The 14,560-nt window shown below is 41.1% G+C and overlaps 1 protein-coding gene and 1 long non-coding RNA gene across 3 annotated transcripts in view; both read right to left on the bottom strand.

Moving 5' to 3' along the window:
- The window catches only part of TMEM154 (transmembrane protein 154), a 32,525-nt gene extending 21,657 nt beyond the window's left edge, over nt 1–10,868 (bottom strand). The window contains exons 1-2 of one of the 2 annotated variants that reach the window (XM_075198713.1): nt 10,667–10,868; nt 1,690–1,992 (exon numbers count right to left, since the gene is read on the bottom strand). In XM_075198713.1, coding sequence (XP_075054814.1) covers nt 1,690–1,992; nt 10,667–10,730 — 367 coding nt within the window. In that variant the 5' untranslated portion in view covers nt 10,731–10,868. The remainder of the gene's footprint in view (nt 1–1,689; nt 1,993–10,666) is intronic. The other variant, XM_075198704.1, reaches the window with a different exon arrangement.
- Nucleotides 10,869–11,505: 637 nt separating this feature from the next.
- On the bottom strand, nt 11,506–14,021 carry LOC142105339 (uncharacterized). The gene is made up of 3 exons (XR_012679697.1): nt 13,849–14,021; nt 12,666–12,851; nt 11,506–12,585 (listed from the first exon to the last, which is right to left on the bottom strand). It is a non-coding gene; the product is annotated as an uncharacterized LOC142105339 (long non-coding RNA).
- Nucleotides 14,022–14,560: the final 539 nt, after the last annotated feature.

The raw sequence follows: 14,560 nt of genomic DNA, 5'->3' as shown, positions 1-14,560 counted from the left end.
ACACACACACAGCACAGGAACATAGATGGAGCACCTGGGTATATTTAATTAAGGGGACAGCTAGTGCAGTGCTTGGGAGGAAGCTTAAATAGCTGGACTTGTGCTGTGTGAGTGGTGCGACTGATGCCAGTGAGTTGGTGTCCAGCTAGGGGACTATCTGTCTAGTTAGTGTTAGGGTCGAATGACTTTGTAAATATTTTTGGTGTTTACTGAAGCTACTACAGCTGTTTATTCCATCCTGACAAGCCTGAATACAAAAGCAAACTGGTTCAGCAGCATTTGTTTGCGTGCTTCTGAAACTTAGGGGTATATTTACTAAACTGCGGGTTTGAAAAAGTGGAGATGTTGCCTATAGCAACCAATCAGATTCTAGCTTTCATTTATTTAGTGCATGCTACAAAATGACCTTAATTAGTATCCGTAATTAGAGAAATGGGCCAATCAATTTGTAGGTCATTCTTTGGTTTTAGTATTATTGTTATTAAAGTTTCTCTCATTGAAGGGGCAAAATATCTCTCTGAAAAGAATTGTTATACATATTTAACAGTCAGATGGGTGGGCAATAGCTCTATTTCCAAAGTAAAGGTTTCACTGCAGACAAACCATCATTGTCCAGTGACTTGTCACAATATAGCTGTAATATCCAATTTTAACTGTTCAAATGGATAATACTGAAGGGCTATAGGTATTTAGTGAAATTGCAATCATCTTACCAGCATTATTGCCAGGTTCAAACACAGGCTGAAATGTGTAAAATACATTTGTGTTGCTAGTTTCAAAAATAATGTATAACTGCTTATTTATCTGTCCGGATGCAGATAGCTGCCTGTGGGAGTAGTGTAACTATGCTCTGCCCATAACTTCACTCTGCCCATGCCCACAAACAAACCTGCAAGTACCTATGCAGACTTACATGCATTCACCCTTGAGCCTATTTGTGCCTGAAAAGGTGTGACAGGTGAGGGAAGGGGCATTATAACTTAGGCTGGGTATAGAAAGGGCGTGTTCATGGAATTGTGAGCTGGTGCAGACGTGAATGTAGACGCAGATACGCTTTTTAAGAGCTCTATTAATATTTGCAACAGCCTAGTGGTTGGTGCAAATACACCCTAATGATGAAATTTTTTTTTACTTTCCTCTGTATGTGAGAAGGAATGTTATATCTGCTGTATTACATGAAGACTGATAACAAATGCATTTTTTCCCTATAAAAACAAAAATATTTACAATGTTTTATTACCTATTTCTGTGTATGTGAGTATAAGTACGCTTGTTGTAGACCTAGCACATATGCTACAGACCAGAATACATCTTGATATTGGCTGAAATACGTTATTTTTAAGCCAGCAAGTAAGGAATTGTTTTCCATGTTTAGTTTAGTATTATTTTTAATAAAAATCAATTCTGCTCACAGAAAGAGATGGCAATGAAAACTAAATTGTCTGAGGTGGTGGTTTGGTAAGGCAAACCTGATTGTAATATGACAATGCTTTGTTTCTTATTTTCACAGATACAGCAACAGGCCTGGCCAGACTTTTGGATACAACTCGCCTGTGGCATTTCCCAGCATTCTCTTTGCTGCAGCATGTCACAAGTGATTTTATTTTAGTATCTATGCAGGCGTACTACATGTCTAATCTGCCATCATAAAGCCATAACAATATGTAAGCAAGTAAGTATAAATCTTACCTTCTTTATCCTTTTTCCGTCTCTTGGATTTTCTAACAAGGAATATAATTAACGGTATTAGCAGGACTAATATGATGGCTGGGGCAGCATATGTCAGTATAGTGGTTACGTCAGATTGAGGAACTTCAGGTGTCGCTGTCACTTCTATATCTGAGTCAGTCCAACCCCCATATGTGGTAGGCAATAGAGTTTGGTCTGCATTAGGTGTAGAGGGTATGGAAGGTATGTGCTGTTCAGTTGTAATGTGAAGGTTGTCTGTGTCATCTGATTGCTCATCTTCTGCATCTGGTGACATTAATGCACCTGTGAAGTATATGGAAACAAGGTAAACATTTCTATTTTATACATTTTACAAAAGCGATTCTCAACATAAATAACCTATAAAGTGGCATTTGCAGCATACACTTTATTTTCTACATTTGTACTTGGGTGCCTCTGTACTCAATAATTGGTTGTTAGGCATTGAAAAGTTAGCATCGATCCCGTAATCTAGGGCCATCAGATGAGTGGATACAAATGGTTAAATCAAAAAAAGTTAAAATACACACTATTAGGGTACCTGCGACAGCAAAATTTTATTGCAAATTGCACCCCACTATTCTAGTCGCTGTGAATGGTATCACTCAATGTAAATTATTACAAAATATCAAATGAATTGGGAAAATCGGACCAGAAGATTTTCATACGGTTGATTTGTTGAATCATATGCAGATGATGGGTAGTCTAATTGTTCTGAGCCATGTTTCCACCATGTAAAAATATTTTCCTTCAAATATCTCTCTTAATTAACTTTCCAAGTGATCCAGGAAAACAAAACCTTTACAATAATTAATAAATTCAGCTCAGTTTCAATTGGAAAATCAATAGCAAAAACAGTAGAATTTTATCACATGGTTGACATTTATCATGTTGGCTTTTCTGATATTGTCTATTTAATAATGCAATATTTTAATACTGCAATGATTTATTGCATGCTGTATTTTAGTCTCCATCTCTTTTGTATAATATCATAATATAAGGATCTGCCTCGCTTCCTCTGAAGCTTCATGTCAGGATGCTGCTTTATCTCGGCAGCTCCTGCCTCTGGGATTGGATTGGACTGTATTATTGTGATTCTCTGAATGTATTATCCGGAGTACCTCTGATCCACCAGAGGTGCTGTTATTGTGCTTTGCTTCTCTGTCTTTTAGGAGTTAACTTTGCTGCACCAGTTATCTCCTGTACCTGGGTGTTCCCTATTTATACCTGCCTCTCTCCCTTTCCTGTGCTGGTCATTGTTGTTGCTGTTCCATGTTGCTCTGCTGTTTCCTGCTGTGCTCCTGGTTCACCTATTCCCATTCCTATTTACCTGCATCAGCCGTGTTCCTGGTATTTGCTTTTTGCATCTCCCTGTAATCCTCATTCTATACCTACACCATCCAGTTTGTACCATCCTGCAATAAACATTGTGTGTTTCAACAATATTCTGGGCTCCTTAGCTGTGATTTTTGCATTAAAGTGTGACATATAATCTGTTTGGTTTTCTGGTTTTGACCCTGTTTCTGGCTTTACGAATACCAATGATCTCTGCCTGCCCTGGCCATTGCCTGGAATATTGATCCTTCTTTGACCTTGACTCTGGATTCTTCAGCCTGATCTGACCAATGCTCTGGGCATAGCAACTCACTCTTTCTCGTGGCTTACATTTTGCAACAGGACCACCTCTGTGATTTACATCTAGGTATCCTTTATTGTGGGAGTCCCTCCATTTGTTCTCCAGCATTATTCCTCATTGTGGTCTTATACCTTTTCTGCTAGAGTTAAAGCATGGAATAAACACCTACTACTGCGTGCTTTGTCCTGGGGACAAATGACTATCGGTGAACATCTTCCACTCTATAGGTAAAGGGCTGCTAAAGGTGAAAATCGTGACTAGCGGGTTCTAGGGGTCATATTCAAGGCATCTCAATGTCTGGACTTACATGGACTGAATAGGCTACAGACTTTGCCAGTCCTGCATCCTGTCCATTTCATTGTTCTGATTTAGGCTGCTGATGAAACACTCCAACAAGATAAAGACTAGGGCCAATAAAGGGCTGTTTGCTGCCTACTACAAATAGGATCCTCCTTTGAAGTAGCCTAATCTCTTTTAGACTGTTACCACACAGAACATAGGGGTAACCCCACAGTAAAAATAAGGTGAAGCAAAGGAAGTGGGGGTTAGTTTGTAAAATGTTCCACAAAGAAAAGGTACAATTAATATTTAAAGCCAATTGAAACCTGGGTCCAAGGATGTTTCTAACGAGAAAGTTAGTCTACATCAGGCATTGGCTTGTTGCTAACATGATGAACAGAAGTAGTTGACCAAGCATTAAAGAGCCACAGATTACCATCTTGTATTTTATTTAGATACCTGCACTTGTGTTCAGGTTCTGCAATTAGGAAGACAAGAAAGGATAAACAGCAGTGTGTTATGATAATGTTAGCCAAATCACCGATCAGTGCTCTGGGATGTGTTGCAACTGAGCTAAACATTATCCCAACTTAAACCAAATCAAAGAAGGAGAAAAAAAACACTATTAACCAGAAGCATTTGAGAACCCTATCCGAGAGAAACATTGTTGAAAAGTTATTGCTCAGAAAGTAATAAAAAATGTAACAATAAAGTGGTCACACTGTAACACTGTCTAAAAATGTAGATCAGCATTTCTCATTCTTCTCCTCTAGTGTCCACTATATGTTTTCAGGATTCTCTCATATGTAGTTGACTTAGGGTGGTGTCACATGAGAGCTTTTCACTAAGCAAAAAATATTTAAAGAAAGACACTGTTCAACATTTCAGGAGAGCATGAGAAACTCTATATAATATCTAAGCAGCTTTCAGCAGCTGTTTAATCAATGGAGTGACAGGTGCAGTAGACATAACATAGACTTCTATAAAACACTTATTTCCTTCAGCTGCTCCCCTGCTGACCTTAATCATCGCTTCAGGCAAATCTTTTTCCTTTCTATAGGACAGCATCTTGAAATTGGGCCTATTATATTCTGCACGCTGGAGCTGTGGCTCAGACCAAATATATATATATACAGCGGGTGAAATAAGTATTAAACACATCAACATTTTTCTCAGTAAATATATATTTAATGTTGTTATTGTGGTGGAATTTACACCAAATGTCAGCAACAACCCTTGCAATCCACACATGCACAGAATCAAACAATAGATGTCCATAAATGAAGCTTTGTGTAATGTGAAATGACACAGGGAAAATGTATACATGAAGAAAGGGAGGTGCAAAAAGGCATGAAAACCCACGACACCAGCTGAAATCTATCAGTAATTAGAAAGCAATCCTGTCAGCTGGTTCAGCCACAACTGATGGCCTATAAAAAAGTGTCTCATTGCGAAGGTGTCACACACGAAACATCTCATGATAGGTAAAGGCAAAGAGCTCTCTCAAGACCTTCGCTACCTTATTGTTGCAAAACATACTGATGGCATTGGTTACAGAAGGATCTCTAAACTACTGAATGCACTAACACTGTTTCTTTTAAGAACAGGTCCAGCTACAGAGTGACAGTGCGGATGATGAGCAATCCCCTATGACAGTGAGACAAGAGGACAAGAATTAATTCAACACTTCCACATCAGAAGGGAGACGGTGTAGGGACCCGGCAACATGGGAAGAGTTTCCTACCAAGGCTTTCACAGGTCAGTGTAGCGCAGTTTCGTTATGCAAAAGCATGTTGCCTTCTATTTTTTTTTAAGATTCATAATGGACCACTCTGCTGCCTTTCTGGTTGTAAAGACGTTCGGGAAAAAGCATGAAAAAAATTAAGAAGTGCTATAAACAATAACAGGGCAATAACAAGGTTTGTATTCACATTATAATTTAGAAACTAATATTTTGTTTGGATTTTTGAACTAGAAGTTTTACAAAACCTTTTCACTTAAAAGAGGATACTCTGGTCTTCCTAGGACACTAGGGAACTAGGATAAAAGCCCTTAGGGCCTCTTCAATCCTTCATTAACATTACCCTGCAAAACCACATCATATATGGTATTAGAGAGAGTCCCTGCAGTGCTTAATCAACATTAGGCTGCTGGTGAAGGAGTTTTTAGCTACTTTAGGAGGGGAGGGGAGGGGGGGGGGCATGGCTTCATAAATTACAGTGGTAGTACATATTGTATTGCTGCGGTAATGTCATGTACCGGACCCTCTGGCTCACTTAGCAGGGTCAGGTGTGTTGACCTGCTCTCCTCTGTCGGGCCTCCTCCTCCCACTGACTACTCCGCCGGTGTCCAATGGCAACCGCTATTTGGATGCACAGACCTGTCTTTTATAATTTGTATAATTTGTATTGTAGAATCACAGCAACAGGAAAGCATAAACACAAAGTAATGCAGGAAACAATACTTGCCACAATGACATGCAGGAGTTAAACAGTCTTTTGTTGCATCATTGAAATAAACAATATCTGAAATACTGGAGCAGTTTTCCAGTCTAAACAAGGCAAGATAATAAGTGTCCCTTGAAGTTAACCTAAAGTAAATTATACAGTCTTTAAGCAAGGCAAAATAATGCAGACTGTCTCTTGAAACAATGTTGATGCAAATTGACACACGTCCAGTAATCAGCAAACCCCCTCCTTTTGTAATACTGAAATAATTGGCAATGCAAGATAATGCAGAATATCTCTTGAAGAAAGACTGGTGCAGATTAACACAGAGCCCAGTAATCACTGCAAAGACCCTCTAGAGAGCAAAGGATTCTGAGTAAAGTTAAGTTGAGCTATATGTGATAAGCTTGTGGATGCAAACCAGTAGACAGAAGCCAGGAGACAAGCAGAAATAAACTTGAATGTTGCCACCAGATATCATTAGTCCATTATGTACACAGCCAGAACAAGCAGATATGTATGATGCACTCCATACATCAGAATACAAATAATACAAAACCAGGAACAGGTGTAAAGTTAAGAACATCTTGGACAAGATAAACTAGACAAGATGCAGGAGTCAAAAAAAATGCGTATCCAAAGCTATCCAACTCTGTCACTGGCAAGGCATGAGAGGTCTTTAAATAGTGCACCTCACCAATCAGCTATTTAGGGAAGGTACACCTGCACTGCAGCTTAGACTTGATTGAAAGCAAGATGCAGGGAACAATCAGATGAACCCTAACACTGCTAGTATTTCTACGCCTGTTCTTGGACTATTATTCTCAATATCTAGAACTACTTTCAATTACTGTTACTGTATTTATCTGATTTCTACAACATAGATTGTTTCCATGTAATACTGCTCTTTCCTCTGGTCATTTGGGTCTCCACCTCATTATTTAAAATGTGTGTGTCAATATGTTGATAAAGATTGTTGCATTTAATCATCTCCTGAACTCATGACACAGCAGAAACACACATAATCATAACAACGCCTTTTGTCTGGGAACTGATCGAAATTCTGTAATTTTAGAGTTCCCCTTTGCCAACTGGCTTGCTGCAATTTTTTCATGTAAGCTGTTTAGTAAAAATTTGCTGCAAAGCACAAGAGATCGGTATCAGATGTTCATTAGGATGGACGATAAATGCGGTCACACAATGATTTTATACAGCCCCGTTATGGTGCCCTCTTATATACAACTATATGGCCCAAGTGGTGAACAGCAGGTCAGATTTGGCAAGACGTGTATATATGTATATAGAGAGAGTATATATGTGTATGTAAGAGAGTTCCCAGAGTGTCAGCAGCCGCGGCGGTGCCCGTGGCCGCCGCGGCTGCTGACACTCTGGGAACTCTCTTCCTCCCTGTTCTGATGTCCCCGGCCGTCGCCATGGCGACCGGGGCGTCACTTCCGGTTTCGCGGCCCCGACCGTTGCCAAGGCAACGTCCGGACACCGAAAACATCTAAACAGCTTGCCCCGGCATTTCTGAGCAGGCGGGCGCATGCACTGCAGCTAATACAGTCTGTGGGCTGATTAATCTAGTTAATTAGGGCATTACCTACCCCTGTGTTCTGTTACAGAGCAAAGCCCTGATTGGTCAATGGCACTATTTAAGGCAGGGAGGGCTTAGCCTCCCTGCCGGTTATAGCGTCTTAGTTTGGTACTTGTGCTGACCTGCTCTGATATACTGCTGGATATCTGTTGTGACCTTTTGCCTGTTTTGTGGACCTTGCCTAATTTCCTGTGACCATGACCTTTTGGCCTGTACCTTGGATTCTGCTGATCTACTCGTGACCCTGACCCTTGGCGTGTTTTCTGACTATTCTACTCTGCAAGTAACCCCTGACCTTGGCTTTCGTCTGACCATCCATTACCATCTGTACTGTCTCCAGGCCTGCGCTGCGGTTAGTATAACAAACCTACACTACATTGGAGTTAAGTCCTGGGGGCATCCGAGTACCTGTAAGCGTGTCTAGCTCTACAGGAAAGGAGGCTGCTATAGGTGAAGACCTCCGCCTATCGGTTCTGCAGGTTCGTTATCTGATCACTAGCAGCCTAACACTGAGTGACCAAATTACTGGGTGTATGGTCAACTTTAGAAGTACCTTAACCACAAGATAACCAAAATAAGCAGTGACAAATTATCCATCTACTTATCATTCAGCTTTCCTTTCAAACTGTAACCAAACTTGGCTGATGTTCTTTCTGTCCTATGATGCTGCATGCCACTTGTGACATTTAGTTGTCTTTTAAAATGGATACAAATCGGCTTCCTTTAAGCTCTGCTTTTTATTGTCCCATTTTTCATCTGGATAGTTAAAAAATCAGCCTTTACTATAGCTTCTATCATCACCCTTCCTCAGTTACTAATTTAATATTTTCCCCAGCCTTCTAACTATCTTCTCTCTGTCTTTCACATGTAGAACATGGGCTGGTAGTTATTTCATTAAATTCACCTTATAATTTCTTGGTTTACACTTTAAGCCTAATTTTCTGAAATTGTATTTGAGAGTTGTACATTTACTTTGTTATTGTTAATACTGGCCCTCCCATAAATCTATCAACCCAATCTACAACATATTGAACCCGTGCACCCATTAGACAGCTTGGGGATGGCTTTACCAATCATGAAACACATATGTATGCTAAAATGACAGCACTGATTATTTACTTACAACTAATTCAAGGGCAATGCCCTCTCTCCTAGTTTGTTATATTAGGTGCTTATAAGTGCTTATAATTGCACAATAACCTGATTCTTTTCTTTTTCTATCTCTGACAGTACCGTTTGTACCCGTTACTGAGGAAATGTAATTTACATCGCTCCTCCACACTCGTGTCCAGTTTTTTATTAAATCACTGGGTGGTGCAGTGATCTTTGCAAATGACACTGCGGCACAGCACGCTGACAGCTGCATGGCCCGCAAAACACAGCAAAATGACTAATGATGCATTTGGCATCAGGCCTTCGTATTACGGATAGCGTCTATTGTTATAAGCTTGTAGAGCAGGAAACAGAGGTCTTCACCTATAGTAACTGCCTTTCCCGTAACGTAGAGCTTGACACACTCATAGGTACTAGGATGCCTCCAGGTCTTAAGCTCTTCCGTAGTGGAAACTTATAATCAATACTTCAGCACGTGGATAGGAGGCGGTGGCCAAGATAGGAGTGGATTTCTGAAACAGGTCGGGGTCAGGGGTCTGTAGTTAGGGACAGGGAAGAGGATTAGGGCTGGCAGCAAGCTGGGATATCCAGTTACAAGCCAGAGATCAGGGCAATCAGAGTTCAAGCAGGGTCCACAAAGCCAAAGGTCACAACGGAGAATCAGGTCAAAGAATAACAGAGTATCCACAGGAATAACTGGAACAGGTCAGCAAGTGCACAACATACACGCTATAACCAGCAGGGAGGCTAAGCCTTCCCTGCCTTAAATACTGATGATAGCCAATCACAAGTGCATACAGGAACTCTACCCATTGCCCTAGGAGACTGATGATTAATTGTGCAGCATGCCTCAATGGCCCATGAGACAGATAAAAAACGAAGTGTTCTGCGCACGCGCCCAGCTCTCCCTACATACCAGGACGCGGCGCTGATTAAGATAGCATCCCCAGGTTACCAGGGCAACGGCCGGAACTGGGAATGCGGATGTGCCGTCCCGGTCATCATGGTGATGGCCCGGGCAAAGCCTGGCATTCAGTACTGAGTCGTGGCGGCTCGGGCACCGCCGTGACTCGTAACACTTCGGAGTAGCGTGATAGAATGCGGGCAGCATGTTTGAATTCTCCCGGGCCCAAAAAGATTATAGTTACAGTAGAAGCTGAGGCACCTTGCCACGGGCCGACCAATATGTCCTTTCTGTCCTCCCCTATGTGAGGTCCTGATTGTTACTACCACAGTGCATTAAACACTTAAGAGAGAGATTAAAACATGTATGGTTTAAAAATACAGTGTGCAAAGAGCCCTTGTAACATTGCCTTTGAGAAATCAGACATGTAATCTTAGTAAATTTCTCCAAAATAACGTGTTTACAAAACATGGGCCTAGTTTCCAAATCAGATACAATTCTGATGAAAAGACATATTAAGGGTACATAGAACCAGGATCATGATCAAAAATAGCTAGATATAAAAATTAGTTATACCTAATGTTTCATTTGCAATTGAAATGCATTTCATATTATCCCCATTGCATATCTCAAGCTTATTTTAGGAGTTTTCCCATGTTACCCATGAACTCTTGTGACATATTCAGCCCATATTCAGGTATCATGACACACGTCTCCTGACACAGGTTAAGAAAATGATTTTACCCCTCCCTAATGCCAGTGCTTCAGTGCCTGGTGTCTTGGCATGGTGGTGTGCTATTGTAAAATGCCACACAAATACAGTTCCACAACAGTTCAGAAAATGTGACTTCTGCCTGGGCACAGGGAATCTTCTAACAATAATTCTACAAGTGAATGCACAGCCTGAAAATCTAATCACATTCTACTTAAACAATCTGCCAATTCCCACAGGTTAAGGTGTACACAATGAGACAAGCACTTACGATCATTGTAAAATCCAACAGAAAATAAGAGGGCAAAGGAAAGGCTGCAAATGTTTGTCTGCATATCACTGTCCTGTCTTGATCTCTGATCCCCTCTACTTCTTTCTTTTATTTCATCTGCAACTCTTTCTCAAAGGAACTTCAACATTTCCTGTTTCCTTTCAATTTATCTGTGAAGTTTTTCACATTTAAGGAGATATATTCAAGTGTGTGTTTAGGAAGTGATGTAACTCAGTCAGGGCTTGTTGAAACAGCTATATGCACAAGAAAAAATAGTTTCGTAGCAGCACCTGGAGCACTCACTGGTTATAAATACTTGTGGATTTGTCTGTATCATTTTTCCTTTTGTCTTATACACATTCTAAAATTCTTAGCATTACCAAGCATACTGCATGCCCGGCTGCTGCTATATACACTGGGCACATTCATCAATATACCTAAACTCTATTGTATTATACTAAATTAAGTATATTCTCTACATTCTTGTGCCATATTATATAATGTATGCAACTGAAAATAAAACTTTGTTTTATTGATAATAAACTTAGTACAAACCAAGAAATTACAAATAGAAATTGTTTTATTATGCAGCATATTTTTGCGTTTCTATTTTAATTTTCAATCCCTTAAAAAACTTGCACTGTTCTTGGATTGATGGAAAGATTTTTCATAACACCAATGGGAAGATTCAAATGACCTTTATAGGTCTGTTTTCCTAGATTGTTCATTAGAATTGGAAGAGCACATTTACTCTTTAATTTTATTAATCCTTAGGTTCGGTGGCACTTATTAATGTGGTTTAGGCTAGACAACATTTATGCTTATATCTGTAGGAGGTATTATAGTTGTAAAATGTAGCTAATTTCCAAAAGTCCCTATTTTCAATATTATAATGAGAATTCTGTTCTCTAAAGTCTGCTGAGACAGTTTTGCATGTGTGATGTGCTTAGATGCACCAATGTTGACAACTATGGGACATATCGTATCTATCGCCGACAGCTTATTCGGAGCATCCCCGCTGCTTCGCAATGGGGACACGAGGTGAACGTTGGTGCGCATGTGCACAGAAGGAAAAGAGGCAGATGGCCACCCTCAGGCAGAGAGAAGACTGCGGGCACGGCGCTTGATAACACTGCTTTTATATCACTGAAAGACTTGTGCTAGTATACTAGTCTATTTTGCAACTATTTATTGCCTTCTGTTCAACAATTTTAGTACTGGATATTATAAACTTTATAACATTCTTTTGAAACATAGCAGAGATATGACAATAACTCCACTAAATCTGGTATGATTTTCTGAACAAATGCATAGGAAACATGATTATGGTATATGGATTACTTGTGGAAGACACATTGAGCCTGATTAATTTTTTTAAGTAAATCCCGATGCATACCGTATCTTGCTTGAAACTGCTTTGCACATGCTCAGAAATAGACTTAATGCCAGTGAATGCAATTGCATGCAATTCAAGTCCAAAAACAATTAACACTTCCGACTGCATACAACTTGTCGGATGAAACGGGGTAGGGAAGGTGCGGACGCACATAGGCAATGTACAGTGAGGGCATACGAAGTCGAGCGCATACACATTTATCCGGTTCAAGCTCTGGGCATCTCTGAGTTACGTGTTTTTTTTAACCATAGCACTTGCACCAGCACAGGGCAGGCATAAATGCAGACTGATAGTGTTGACTGAAGTGTATGCATGCCAGAGCATGTGTTTGCAAGTAAGAGAAACTGTAAAAATGCATTTTATGTACAGTACACCATAAGAACAGGTTGTAGAAGGTTTGGACAGTCTACGCTTGTGGTAGGGTATGTTGTTGATTGTTGTCTACTGAGAAGGTAAGAGTTCCTGGTCCTTTTGATTAGCGACAGCGAAGGGTTCCATGGCGCAGTGGTTTTTTCAGCTTGTTCTGTGGAGAAGAGAAGAAGGGGAGGTGTTCGAATGGTAAAAAGGCTTACCTTTAAGTTGTATTATACCTGAAATACTTACATTTTCTTTGGTGGTTGTGTCAAGTGGGATGGGAACTTCAGTGGTATGTGCAGTTTATGTGAGTGTTGTGAGTGTATCAATTGTCCTTGTAGGTATCTATCAGTCCTCCTTGTAGTCTGTTTTCCTTCAAGTCTTTTCTATTTCGGCTTCTTTTCTCTTCTTGGAAGCTAATCTGTGCCTTCTATCCTGCAGAAGGGTTATAAGAAACAATAAAAAGGGGGGAGAGAGAGAGGGTGTATGGGGGGGGGGGGGGATAGGAAGTGGTAAAGAGTGTTTGGAGCAATAGGGGGACAGTGGGAAAAGGGTGGTAGAGCTGCAGTAGTGATATACAGAGATCAAAAGGATGGGGGAAAAAAGTAATAGGGGTGAGAGTGGAGTGGGTGGGAAAGGAGAGAAAGATGCAGGACAAGTTCAAGGTGGTGTGAAAGAAGGAGGTAGTGGATAAGGTGATGGAGGGATGGATGTGTTAATGTGGTGAAGGGAGTATTAGTGGGGTTGGTGTTCAATGGTTAAAGCTCAGGAAATATTTAATAGCTGTGCTTTAAGTTTTGATTAAAGCTCAGTGTTAGTTTATAGCTTTTGTAATGTGTTTATAGCTGTGGTAAGTAATAAGCTCAGAAATGTAATATAGCAGCGTATTTTAGCTCCTGTGTAGAAAGAGGGGGTAGAGAGGAAAGTGTTTAAGCCCCATGAAGTGGTGTAGGGTGTCCTTGCCAAGTTTGTGCTGACAGAATGGGATTGCCCAGCACTTTTGTTTCAGGTGTGGTGAGAGCAGAATGTTTATTAAGCTTTGTCCTTAGAAGAGCAGTTGGTTTTGTATTCAATGCGTCTGCAGTAGCGCTGAAGGGCAGGGTAAAGAAAACACTAAAGCTCCGGGATCCAAAATGGCTGCTTTGATGCAAATGCAACTTTCATTGATATAAGCGGCGTGCATCCTTCCCAAATCAGCCCCCAACAGTACCGTGGCAGGCAGATTATCTAGTACTCAATGGTCTTGTATTCCTCTGCCAGATCCACAATCTAGGTACACTCTGGCTAGGGGTACTACAGAATGTAGGCCCCCCACTCCTCACACAGCAATAGTTTTCCCGGGAATAATGTTCTCTGGGCTCACTAGAGCTGGATGTACAAGAGTCAGGTCTGCGCCAGAGTCTAACAACCCAAGTGCGACTTGGTGTCCTACCTTAACCACTTGCATATTGTCTCTGGGGCGTTCTTGTGGTCCTCCTGCACACAGGACAGCCGACACTGCCTTCCTGCCGGGCCTCCCACAGGAGAAGTTGTTTTCTTCTTTTGGGGCAATTGACACTGATGTGCCCCACTTCATCACATGTAAATCACCTGTGGCCAGTTGCCAAAACAGGTTTTTCCCCTGCCTGCCCCCCAAAAGGTGCAGCAACAGCTGGTTTGGTTGACGGGGAACTCAGGGGTGATGCTCCAGTTTGCTTCTCTTTTCACGTAGTTTGCACTGGCGTTCCCCAACTCTTCTTCATTACAGGAACCCTGGTAACTGTGTACTTATCGGCCAAGCTAACAGCCGCTTGCGCTGTCTTAGGGTCACGATCCACAACCCATTACCTCACCTCAGCTGGGCACAGTGTGAGGAACAGCTCCTGGAGAATAAGATCATTTAACTTATCATAGTCCAGTACCCTATCCAATCCCTCAATTCATTGAGGCATCATGGATGGTAATTGCGTTAATAGTCCGGCATAAGTATCAAATGGACTGCGCCGTGAGTGTCGAAATTCCTGCCGGTAAGCCTCAGTAGTTATGTTGAAACAAAGTAAGAAAGCTTTCTTATTTGCAACATAATCGTCGTCCAGTTCCAGTACGCTTCCAGAGCTTTCCCTCTCATTCCAGGGATTAAATAGCTGGCCCACTCACTGGTGTCC

Source organism: Mixophyes fleayi, chromosome 1 (assembly GCF_038048845.1).
Source record: "Mixophyes fleayi isolate aMixFle1 chromosome 1, aMixFle1.hap1, whole genome shotgun sequence".
Taxonomy (NCBI): Eukaryota; Metazoa; Chordata; class Amphibia; order Anura; family Limnodynastidae; genus Mixophyes; species Mixophyes fleayi.
This window is presented reverse-complemented; position numbering and strand designations above follow the sequence as displayed.